This window comes from Neoarthrinium moseri (genome assembly GCF_022829205.1).
Source record: "Neoarthrinium moseri strain CBS 164.80 chromosome Unknown scaffold125_Wmoseri_CBS_16480, whole genome shotgun sequence".
In the NCBI taxonomy this organism is placed as follows: Eukaryota; Fungi; Ascomycota; class Sordariomycetes; order Amphisphaeriales; family Apiosporaceae; genus Neoarthrinium; species Neoarthrinium moseri.
Window position 1 is genome coordinate 26,052 of NW_026055239.1, and position 11,893 is coordinate 37,944.

Genomic DNA, 11,893 nt, shown 5'->3' on the forward strand with positions numbered 1-11,893 from the left:
TTTGGTTGCTGATTTCAGTTGGTTACCCCTTTTGATTCGTGTTATGTCCAGTTTGTCGCCAAATTTGATTTATTGGCCGCTGGGGTTTTGATAGTAGAGCGTGTTAGTGGTTAGCATTCTTAGTTGCGAGAGGGGCGTCGGTAGGACGCTCAGTGGGACAAATTTGAGCCTCGTTATAACCGAAGTCGAGGTATTTCCAGAGCAGGGGCATAGGTGTGCGGGCGAGGGCTAGGTGTCTGCGTCTAGATCACGGGGAGACTGCATGCACACTGGAATAAAGGCAACGATGCGGGAAACGTGTATGAATTGGGGCGTCTTGCTCGGAGATGCCACCCAGTTCTAGCGGTCTATTAGCTTTTGGTACCTAGCAAGCAATACAACAACAGTCGCAGAAAAACATGATGGGCATTCTAGCCTGTCCTGCATTGAGCGTCTACGTCTTCTTCACCATGGCAGTGCCGCCCTTCTTAAACTCGGGCATGTCACCGAGGACGAGCGACTTGTCAGCGTGGTCCTTGTTGGGGAAGGTCGTGGCCAAAACCCAGCCACCTGCTCGCAGGTCGGGCGAGGACTGTGTGATGAATTGGTAGACGTCACTGACGGTCTGGGTCGTATTGAATCTCGCAGGGAGTCGGGTGCCATCGGGCATTTGGATGCGAATCATGATGGTGGGTTGCGAGTCGTCCACATTTGTCGAGGCGCTGGGCGTGGCCGTCGACGAGGATGATGCTGCAGTCCGCGGCGGCGCGGGCGAGGACGAGGAAACAGCAGCGGTAGCAGCAGAGGCGGCGGCTGCGGCGCTCCCATCCCCAGGTACGGGGCTGCCTAGTCTGCGACCCTCGCCGCCGAAGGGCTTGTAGACCTTGGGCAAGGGGCGGTAGTTTTCGTCGTGCTGCTGCAGCTTGACATCCAGGGGTTCGTCGTATCTGACGTTCATGAGGTGGACGGGGGCACGACCTTGCTGAATCATGCGCAGGGCGTCGGCGTTCTCTGGGTCGTCAAAGCGGCGGAGAGGACCGTCGTCGACACTGAAGCCGTCGCGCCAGAGGTGCAAGGTGCGCTCCTGGACTGCGACATTGGTTGCTGGAGCAGAGGGGGCAGGGCCCGAGGGATCGGGGATGGTTCGGCTGGCCACACCCTCGCCCCCCAGGGTCTGGCCGGCGCCGCGGAACGACGGCGGGGCGGATGGGCTCGTGGGTGAAGCAGCTTCAGGCCGCGGTGCTTGTCTGCGACGAGGCTGGTCAGCGGGTCCTCGCTCGAGGGGAGGGGAAACAGAGGAGCGCAAGGGAGAGACGGAAAGCATCTGAGGGAGGTGGGTGGGACTCACGATCGCGCCTTGGCCAGCAAGTCGTCCAGGATGCGCTGCGGATTGGACCGCTGGCTTGGGTCCTGCACAGCCAGGCCGCTTTTCTCGCCACCAGCGTAGGTGTCTCGAGTGCCGCGGGGGTCGTCGTCTTCATCCTCGCTGTCGTCGTCGTCGTGGTCATGACCGTGGCCTCCTCCGCCGAGCGAGCTCAGGGTGGCGAGACCTCTCTTCTTGGGCTGGGGGTTTCTGGACGCGGATGAGGAGGAGGAGGCAGCGGGGGTGGCGGAGCTGGAGTAGCCGGGGGCAGGGCGGCCGTCGAGGGTACGCGGTCCGGTATAGCCCGGGGGGACGGCGGTGGACGAGGATGCCGAGGGCTGAGCAGCCGCTGTGGGGGCCGACTGCTCAGCGTCGTCGTCGGCCTCGTCGGCGTCGGCCATGAGCGAGGCGGCGGCGGCGTCGAGGTCCCAGTTGTTGGCGGACAGGTACTGGGTGGCCTGCTCGGGAGTGGCATTGGGCACGAACTCCAAGAGCTGCATGACGAGCATGTCGTGGTCCGGGCTGTCTGCCATCGTGGACGGATGCGCGACTGGGTGTCGTGGGCGCCGGGGGTGTCGGATGTCAGAGGGATGAGGACAAGATGGCACGCAGGTGACAACGATGGGCCGGGGACGAGGGGCGCAACGATATTTGAGATGGTGGTCCGGAGACGTGAGGCGGATGGTGGGGTCCGGGATGACGAAAGAGGCTCCGGGGACACGTCGCTACGGCGGGGCACTGAAACGCAGAGAGATGGAGAGGAGGAGGCGGCGGCGACGGCAAGCCAGAATGAATGGCTGTTGTCTTGTCCCGGAGGCCGAGTCTGGATGGGCCACGTTGGTGAGGCCGCTTGTTTCCAGACGGGGATGGGGGAACCGATGAGAGGCGAAGATGGGGATTGGGAATGTATGGGCAGCTAACTTCTTGGAGGCAGTGATGTTAGATGGCGGAGCTTGTCCTGGCGTCACTGAACGGCGAGCTACAAGTCCGCAGTGCCTGCCCGCAGACTTCCAAGCTCCAGGCAGCTCCAGGCAGCTCCTGCGACGTCAAAGCTCCCCCGCAGTGGGTGTCCAGGTGGGCCCCAGGGGGTACCTAGGACTGCTAGGTAGTCAGCTTGGCAAGCTAGGTTGGCCAGGTACCCGTGGATCTTAGGGACCTCCAGACCCCCTAGGCGGAGGCTCCAGGGCTGCTACAGCGGATCATCGAGAGCCCGAGCTCCGCCTGACCGCTGCCCGGCCCAGCCGTTGACTCGTGCCCTGCCGTCTGCCCAGGTGCGGGAAGAGACAGCAGCGGCTGTAGACAACCTTGGAACTTAGGTATAACTTGGGTATGTACTGTAGAGACGCAGGAAGCCCTCCCGGCAAACAAGATCGCAACCGTCAACCATCCTATCCCACATCACGGCACTCCAGCCCAGCGGCCCGCCAAGCTCGGACAATCGAGACCGCCAGCCAGTAGCAGCAGCAGAAGCAGCAGCAGAAGCTGAAGAAGCAGCAGAAGCAGAGAGGAGGGAGGCGCCCGGTTCTGAGTTTCTCGAGTCGTCCATCCCGCCATCCCCCCGGTCTACCCGTCGATAGCCAGCCCACAGACACCCGCACCACCGCCATCCCGACGCCATGTCTGCCGCCGACGACCTGTCCTCCCACATGGCCGAGTCCGGCGTCACCATGCACTCCGACAGCGAGCAGTACTCAGCCGGCGAGGAGAACTCGACCTCACCCGAGTCGTCCTCCTCGTCCACCCCCATGATCCTCTACCAGCCCCCGACCATGTGGGGGCTCGTCCGCGGCGCCGCCATCAACCTGCTGCTGCCTTTCATCAACGGTATGATGCTGGGCTTCGGGGAGCTGTTCGCACACGAGGCCGCCTTCAGGTTGGGATGGGGCGGCACCAAGGTAAGGAAGAAGGAAGAAGGAGCACCCTCCCACAACTGCACCCGCCAGCGCTGACGCACCCACCTCCTCAGGTCTTCCCCATGTCCAGGAGGCAGGCACATCCCATCGGCCCCGGGCTCGAGATCAGAGAGAAGCCAGCGCGGCCACAGCCCGGGCTCCAGGACCTTACCAGCCTGGAATGAACCCCGACCGGGCCAGATAGGAAAGAGGCGCCGACGTAGCTTAGCCTCTGCCGCGGCCCTGGTGCACTGCCCTCTCGCCAACCCCGGCTCGGCCTGTGCGGTATCACTAGCTGCTGAACGAATGGCCTCAGTCGCCACCTTCGCCTGGGCAGTACACCACTGGAACAGTCCGCAGGCGGGGGATAGTTATGCTGGACAGGCGTGCATCTGGGACAGGAGCAGGAGCGGGAGCAGGAGCAGGAGCAGGAGCCGGAGCCGGAGCCGGAGCCGGAGCCGGAGCCCGAGTGGGAGAGGGAGAGGGACCGGCCAATGACTTTCTGCACATACTATGGTGGACGTGACTGCACACTCGTACATATTGTAAATACCACTCCGCGCAGACACACCAAAAATAATTACAGGTCGCCAGCGCTGGCCTCGGCTGGATCCAACACGTGGACGTCGACCACACCGTCAAGCTGACCGCACCATCTGCCGCCCGTGACCGTGGGGTGAAGGTCGCATATCACTCGGGGCTCCTTTCTATGCCATCCCAACGCCTCTTGGGCCCAAGTTAACTGCCCCTTGCCCGTAACCCGGCCTCCTGGGGTAGTTCCGCTTACCGGATATAGGCCCTGGCGTCTGGGCTCCAGGGGAAGCTCGGCGCCAGACCCGCTTAATTGCATGCATCCCCAGGCCCGTCTGTCCCGCGTCCGCGCGCGCCGGCCAAAAAATTTACCAGAAGTCGACCGACCGACCGCCGAACCGACTTGACATAGGCGCTCCCTCATACCGGGTCAGAAAACCGCAACACGCTGCCACGACATCCCGGTCCCAGTCGCAAGCATGTTGCCAAGCAGAGGCATCGCTGGCCTGCGCCCAGTCATTAGGCTGCCGCCGTCCTTGGTCGGCTCCAGACAGGTTCGTCGACTCTGTGCTCGCCATCGGGGGCCACAACCCAGACCTCTCTCCAGCCTTCGGAGCGTCCCGTGCTGACCATACAACCGCCAGATTACGTCGCGCCTGCGGGCCTCGGCCCGCCCGTTCTCGCAGCTGCAGCGCGCCGCCCAGTCGTCGAGGCCCTGGGCCCCCGCGCCCTCGGCCGCTCTGAGAGGCTCCGGCGGCGCGTTGCCCAGACTGGCAGCCGTTGGTCGCAATCCCGCCCGCGTGGGCGTCGCTGCCGGCGCCTCCAGGTCGCTCTCGCTGTGGCCGTTCGGATCCAAGCCGCAGCAGCAACCCAACGAGCCCAAGGCCGAAGCTGCCCCTACCCCTTCGATGGACCAGACTTCGACAGCTCAGCCTACGCCGCCTCCCGTCGACCCCCAATCGTCGGCCTCGCAGCTCTCCTCCGTCCACGAGACGTCGATCCCGCAGCGCGATCCCATCTCGACATCATTCTCCCCGGAGACCTTCGCCGATCTCGAGGCGTCGTCCATCCTCGACATCCCCGAGCAGATTGGCTACCTGAAGCACCTGGGTCTCGACTTTGGCTGGGGCCCGACCGCTGTATGCCAGTGGCTCGTCGAGCATGCCTACATCTACACGGGTCTCCCCTGGTGGGGTACCATTGCCCTGGTGGCCGTCGCCGTCCGTGTTGCTGTCTTCTGGCCGGCCATGGTTGGCTCCAAGCACTCGGCCCGCATGGCTCTCCTCCAGACGGACCCCGAGTACGTCAAGGCCAATGCCGAGATGAAGGAGCTGATGTGGAACCCCGAGGCCGACAACATGCAGAAGATGAAGGCCCGTGCCAAGGTCATGGCCCTCACCAAGCGCCAGGGCGTCTCCATGTTCAAGACGGTCGTCACGCCCCTCGCCATCGTCCCCTTCAGTTACGGCATGTTCCGGCTCCTGCGCTCCATGGCTGCCTTGCCCGTGCCCAGCCTCGAGACGGGTGGCTTCGCCTGGATTTCTGACCTGACCGTCTACGATCCCACCTATGTCCTGCCTCTGGCCACCGCCGCCATCAGTTTCCTTACCATGAAGCAGACCCAGCAGGCCAACCTGAACCCGACCCCGCAGAGCGTGTCCATGGGCAAATTCTTGGCCTACGGCCTGACGCCCTTGATGTTCGTGTGCACCATGTGGTTCCCCGCTGTCGTCCAGTGGTTCTTCTTTATGTTCGCCGTAACCTCCACTGCCCAGACAACGGCCGTGCTGAACCCTGCCGTGCGCCGCTGGGCCGGGATCCCTTCCCTGGCAGAAAAGCCCGCGCTGCCCTCCGCCACCATCGCCACGTACCAGGCTCCCACGCCCGGTGGCTTCCGTGGCCTGCTGGACGGCGCCAGCAAGAATGTAGCAAACATGCAGAAGGGCATCGAAGACTACACGGGCGGTGCCGCCAAGGCGTCCGCGAGGAAGGCACAGGAATACGAGAAGAAGAGGGCCCAGGAGGAGAAGGAGAAGGCTCTGAATCGAATGATTGAGCATCGGAGAAAGAAGCTACACAGACAGGACGGCTCCTCGTAGCCAATGACGCCGCAAGTAGCTTACTGCCGTGGTCTGCTCCGGCTCTCCACGACGGAGCTGTGTATAATCATGCATGTATCATATTCAAGCGGAAAGTCGCGGTTCGGCATACTGTAGTAGTAATCCGGGGGCAGCCTTGACTGGAAGATCTCGCTATAAATGCGCGTGGAAGATGACCTCGGCGGGAGGAGGAGGTTGCTGCTATGTACATAGATATCAACTTGAGGGGATGACATTAGACCAGCTTGTTAGTCTTGGCAAGATCGCGAAGGACCGCAGGGCCCATTAGATGATATTCAGACAACTGGAGAACGTTCGCAACTTTAAATAGATATCATGTACACAGCCCTGCATTCTCATAGACCTGCTGATATCCATGGGCTCGTCACCCTGCATATCGAACTAGTCCTATCAGTACCCTAAGCCAGCAAAATGCTCCATAGAAATCACCATTACCCCTCGTCCACAAATGCACGAGCCAAATAATACGATATATCGCCCGTTGTTGCTCTCTGGAACCCAGATTGGGAGGGAACATCTATGTACAGTAAGCCATCCTCTTTTTGGGGCCTCGTGCCCGTATACAGGCCGAAGAAGACGGCTGCTTTGCATTCACTCGTGTTCCTTTAACGAAGATGCACAAGACGTATGCTGTGGCATGTCTCCAGTTTGCCACAAGTCACTAGAATATCATGTTCCATATTGTATATACGAAATTCTTAACGAGGTAAGAGAAACAGCTACTTGGAGCTGGCCTTTGCCATTGGGCTACGCACAATGAGCCAGGCCGCCAATTCCAGCAGTGTCTCATTCCTAATGGACTGGTCTTCAGCAGTAGATTGGAGTATAAGTGTACATGAAAGACTCGTCGTAACCGACTAGGACTCCGCACCTCTGGAGGGCGGCGTACTTGGCATAGTCTCCAAGACGTCGTCGTTATATACCATAAATCCTACCAGGTGTCTTGGTATTTTAGTTCAGGAAGGGGCATCGAGGCTTGTGAGGTCGCTCGCCGGACACACAAGGCTATCTCAGTGTCGTAACCTCCTGACTATGAGCTCTGAGCAAGGTGGTAATTACCAATAGGCGGCTGCCAGCTGCCGAATGCGGCTGACATGCGAACCGAAGAAAAATACCCCCTGGGCGCCTCGTGTCGTGTCAGTTCTGAAGCGTCCTGCGGTGCATCCCTGAGTACGAATCACTACTCAAGATGGTTGGATCTCCCACAAACGTCTAGAACCCCAAACCTTGCCAGCGAGCAGCGGCTTGCCCCTATGCGGCCTAGACCTTGGGGCTAGTGCAGGACCGCTCACGGCCGGCTCCATGTGTAGATCGGAAGCTAACTTGAGTCGCCAGCAGCTTCAACCACGATTGAGCAGACTTGCCAGGACCAGCTTTCAAGCAATAACAGAAGTCTCCGCAAGTCATGTGTTCGGGAGCGGCAAGTCATGACAAGAGGGCCTGGCGCGCTCCCAAATCTAACATTTCCATCAGCTTGCGCTTGTCAGCATGCAGTGATAGCCACGAGACGGAGCTCTATCATGTCGAAGCTGGGAGTTCCGGTCCTAGAAGCTCTTGGCTGGGGACAACTAGGTATTGCCTCTTCTTGATGTTGCTCATGCATTCTCATGCTATTATTCTAGCCGGGCTTCTTGAGACGAGGGGCACAGCCAGTAGTATAGGAAGCGTCATCCAATTGTATCCGAGCTTCGTTCAGTCTCGTCATGATCAGGTCCCGTACATCTGGTCTTGTGCCAAGCCAAGTTTGTATTGCAGCCGTTATTTTGTGCCATACATTGTTATGTAGTTGGTAGATATTGCAAGCACACCTCGGAGGGATTTCCTTTATAGCATTACACGGGGAAGTGCCATTCTTCAGATCATCGTCGGGTTTCCCAATCCGTGACGGACCTTTTTGCTAGCCACATTTCTTGCATGCTTGGCTGTGGATTATGGGTACCATCCAGAGACCTAAATGTCAGGCTAGCTGCATCTAGTTCCGGATGATCACGATTGCTCCCTCGTTCACTTCGGAGAAAATTACTGCAGATCCTGGTCGTAGGCTTTACTTGATCCTTTCTGAGCTTTGGATAACATGCGCTTCAAATCTCGAACGGGTCCGAGGGTGTTGTCAAGCATCGTCAACGTCCAATATTCCCAGTCTGGAGTCTCCATCAACGGCGTACCTACATATGCTAGCAAAAATTAGACTAATCTGATGTGGTCCGGCTGCCACAGCACATGAAGCTTGGGCCATGTGATCTACGTGGGGTGACTCGAGTCCTGGTAAATCGGGTGTGGAGGTTTGCGTGGGTGCATCCGTCAAGACAAGGGTATCGTTACTTACATGATTGTTACCCAGCACGACAAGTTGTGTGACTGGGTACCGTTGATGACCAGGCAGTCTCCTGAAGGGTTCGCTGCTTCATGGCGCGAATGCCTGTCTTGTCGCATGTGAAGACGACCCTGGCCCAACGGCGGATTGCTTAGATCACCGCGCTCCTAGGCCCCTTTCCTAGGTCAATCTAGGAATCGTACGACACGACAATTCACTCGCTCGGCCCAGGCTCCGGGGCGACAACTGGCGACAAACGCTAGACAAGCAAGATAGATGGCTTTGCACACGGAGAGTTCAGAAGCAGAATGAAAAGTCACTCTGCCAGCGGCGACGCGTTGGTAACCGCAGCATTCGTGTACTGCGACTCCCCCCCGCCATATCCCTTACCAACCCTCCCACAGAGTTGCCATCCCAGGGGCCCTGACATCCCGGCAAGGCGGTTCCTGGAGATCAAGAGATCGCTTCGACATCCCGTAGTTGGCTTTCCCTGAGCCCCAGGGATCTTGAGTCGGGACCACGATGGGGCACCACTGCCCAACCACACTTGGTCGAAAGGGGTGAGGTGCTCCCTAGGACAGGGGCCGGTCAATTGAAATTAAAAAAGACTTTCAAACCGATTGCCCGGATTCCTAGCGCCGAGTTGGTAGACTATTCAAATATTGCATGGCCAGCTACGAAGCTCGACCGGGCTCGATCGTCTCTGTTCCCTCTTTCCTGCCGGCACTGCTGTCTATACGTCTGTTTGCTTGGTGTTGATGTCCAACGGCCGCCTCTGCTCCCCGTGATCTTCAGCGACTGCGACTGCCAGCCCCCTCCAGCGCAGAAGGCGGACTGACGACGTCTCCTCGAAAGGGAACAGGGAACGACAGTTTATGACCTACAGCCGACGGTCCCAGCCAGCCAGTGGACGCTGCCATCGTGTGCTGCTCGACGTAGCATTACCCAGCCGACTGCGTCTCCGGGCTCGGTACTGCGACAGACGAACGCGGCCCGTCAGGTCTCCTTCTGCATCACTTCTCGAGTCTTCCCGGCCAGCAGAGGTCCCCTGAAATTTTCATCTTCAGAGCACCACCCATAGCAGCACCCGGGTCACCCGACTCGCGCGCTACTGTAACCACCCACACCACTTTTACCCCACATCCCCTCACAGGCAGCTCGAGCTTGTCGCTGCATCGGGCCATTCGGATCACTGGCACGACCCTTCCGCCTTCAGGCTCCCAACGAATCAAAGCAGACCGAGTAGGCCGACGAGCAAGTCAGTACGCCAGGGGGTGCTGCAACAGAGCCAAAGCGAACCATGGGCCTCTTCTCCAAGAAGCCAAAGCCACCCAAGTCGGCCGGCAAAGCGCTGCCCGGCGACACTCACTCCACCACCAGCTTCTCCGATCATGAGGCTCTCAAGTCGCCCATCAGCGCTACGGCGCGCAACATCAACCGCGCCTCCGGAGGCACGGCCACCAGCAGCGTCCCGTCCACCCCGCTGACCCCCTTCTCGCCCATGGTCCCGCGAGTCGACATGCCAAAGGCCCCAGACCCGAACCTCGATCCCGCCGCCTATCTGCGAAGTCTGGGTTCTGTCCGAGAGAGATCCAAGCTTGTGACGGAGAAGGCGCTGAAGAACTCCCTTGCCCACTTTGATGTGGACATGGATAGATTTCCAGACGTGGTGTCTTTTGTCTGCGGGATAATCAAGGTGAGCTTCCGCGCGGGTGTTCTCTCTCTCCCTCTGTCTCTTCCTCACTCTGTGTGCCTCTTCTCGGGGGAGCTACCCAATCATTCGGGTGTGCCTCAGACTAACCCGTTGGCCTACAGAGAGACTATGACGCCCCCTTTTCCTCAATTCCTTCGCATGGACGCTACCAGCATTTTTCCGTCGGGGGACGGGACCGGATTCAGAATTTGATGTCGACATTCAGCGATTCTATTGACACAACCGAGAAGTGTCGCAGGCTGATTGACCTCTTCCTCGTTAGTGTACTTCTCGATGCTGGCGCAGGGACCTCATGGAGTTTCAAGAGTGCCGAGAACGGCAGGGTGTATAAGAGATCTGAGGGTCTCGCAATTGCAAGTCTAGAGATGTTCAAAGCCGTAAGTCTTTCTTAAATTATAATTCCTTTTTCTTTTTTAGGGGGCTTCTGGTTGATGGAGTTTACTGCATCTGGTAGATCCTTGTCAGAGGTGCCTTTTGGCTAATATTTTCTTTTTCCCACCTTGAAGGGTCTTTTCTCAGGCAACTCGAGTAACAAATTTCAAGTCGACAAGAATGGTCTCCGTAGTTTGACTGTCGCCCAACTAGCCAAAGGCGTGCAGTCTCGTCCGGGGAGCGAGCTTGCGGGTCTGGAGGGACGGGCCGAATTATTGGTCAAATTGGGCCATGCCTTGGACCAAAAGAAAGAATATTTCGGTGACAACGGGAGACCCGGGAACATGATCGGTAAGCAACCCAAGCTGTAGACTCGTGGATTCTTAGCTTACAAGGAAACAGATTACCTGCTATCACATCCGACAACCCAGGCCTCCTCAATGCCCATCGTTGTTCTTCCCGTCCTTTGGAACCTGCTTATGACTGGCCTTGCTCCCATCTGGCCATCCTCGCGGACAGCCATCGACGGCGTTTCCCTTGGCGATGCCTGGCCCTGTTCCTCTATGCCACAGCCTGCCACATTGCCTTCTTCCCCAAGTTTTTCACCATTCCCCAACTCACAGCCACCTACAGCGCCGTGGGAATCCATACTCCCTTTTCATAAACTGACCCAATGGCTCACTTATTCACTCATGCAGCCGATGCAGTCACTGCTCAAGATCCACTTTGCCGGGGCAGAGATGCTGACTGGGCTGCCCGAGTATCGCAACGGAGGCCTCTTTGTCGATCTCGGCGTGTTGACCTTGAAGAAAGATGATCTCGACCGAGGATTACAGTACTATAAAGACTACTGCGTGCGCAAGGAAACAAAAGGTGTCGAAGTGGCTCCAATGTTTGAGCCCAGTGACGACGTCATTGTCGAGTGGCGTGGTGTCACGGTTGGGTTCTTGGACAAGCTTCTAGTAGACGTGAACAGAGCGCTCCATAAGGAACTGAACGGCGGCGAACTCACTCTCCCACAGCTACTGGAGGCTGGGAGCTGGAAGGTACGTCTTGGTTAATGTGGTGATTGGACCTGGATACTAACACAGATCACAGGGTGGTCGAGAAATCGCCGAAGTAAGCCGGCCGAATACGAAAGAGCCCCCCATTCTGTTGGATTCCGACGGGACTGTGTTTTAGACGTCGCCGTATCGCCGTCTCACGGAGACAAGTGTTTTCAAGCCTTCTTACATGATTGATGACGGGAAAATTCAGTTGATACTCAAATACCACAGGTGTAAATTTGGTTGGATATTATCTATCTGCCGGGTCTAATGTATACACATGCGAATCTACTGCGATAACAGGTGAACATACGTGCCATTAGCGTAGTGGTCTGTGACTCCATAGAGAGCTAGCCCCCCGAGCTTGGTGACGTGTTCGGTTTCTGGTTAAATCTCCTGGTCATGGACTGTACACGAAAAGTGATACAAGGCTTACAAGAATAGCTAAAAGGCTTTGCCAAGTCTCCGACTGGTGACCGAAGCTGTCCATGTACACATATATATCCATTTCCTTTCGCGTGCTGACTGAAGCATCGTCGAGGTGTTCTTTGCCTATGACTAT

General features: G+C 58.1%; 4 protein-coding genes across 4 annotated transcripts; 3 read left to right on the forward strand and 1 right to left on the reverse strand.

Moving 5' to 3' along the window:
- Window positions 1-433: 433 nt before the first annotated feature.
- On the reverse strand, window positions 434-1,875 carry JN550_013625 (uncharacterized protein; the record flags this gene model as incomplete). The annotated part of the gene is made up of 2 exons (XM_049312232.1): window positions 434-1,226; window positions 1,328-1,875. The coding sequence occupies 2 exons, from the start codon at window positions 1,873-1,875 to the stop codon at window positions 434-436; spliced, it is 1,341 nt and encodes a 446-aa protein (XP_049164407.1).
- A 1,083-nt stretch (window positions 1,876-2,958) lies between these two features.
- On the forward strand, window positions 2,959-3,419 carry JN550_013626 (uncharacterized protein; the record flags this gene model as incomplete). Its single annotated transcript, XM_049312233.1, has 2 exons — window positions 2,959-3,237; window positions 3,309-3,419. 2 exons carry the CDS (start codon window positions 2,959-2,961, stop codon window positions 3,417-3,419), a joined length of 390 nt encoding a protein of 129 aa, XP_049164408.1.
- An 825-nt stretch (window positions 3,420-4,244) lies between these two features.
- Window positions 4,245-5,864, forward strand: JN550_013627 (uncharacterized protein; the record flags this gene model as incomplete). The annotated part of the gene is made up of 2 exons (XM_049312234.1): window positions 4,245-4,319; window positions 4,410-5,864. 2 exons carry the CDS (start codon window positions 4,245-4,247, stop codon window positions 5,862-5,864), a joined length of 1,530 nt encoding a protein of 509 aa, XP_049164409.1.
- A 3,635-nt stretch (window positions 5,865-9,499) lies between these two features.
- JN550_013628 (uncharacterized protein) lies at window positions 9,500-11,467 on the forward strand (the record flags this gene model as incomplete). The annotated part of the gene is made up of 5 exons (XM_049312237.1): window positions 9,500-9,895; window positions 10,015-10,290; window positions 10,420-10,636; window positions 10,688-11,331; window positions 11,384-11,467. The coding sequence occupies 5 exons, from the start codon at window positions 9,500-9,502 to the stop codon at window positions 11,465-11,467; spliced, it is 1,617 nt and encodes a 538-aa protein (XP_049164410.1).
- Window positions 11,468-11,893: the final 426 nt, after the last annotated feature.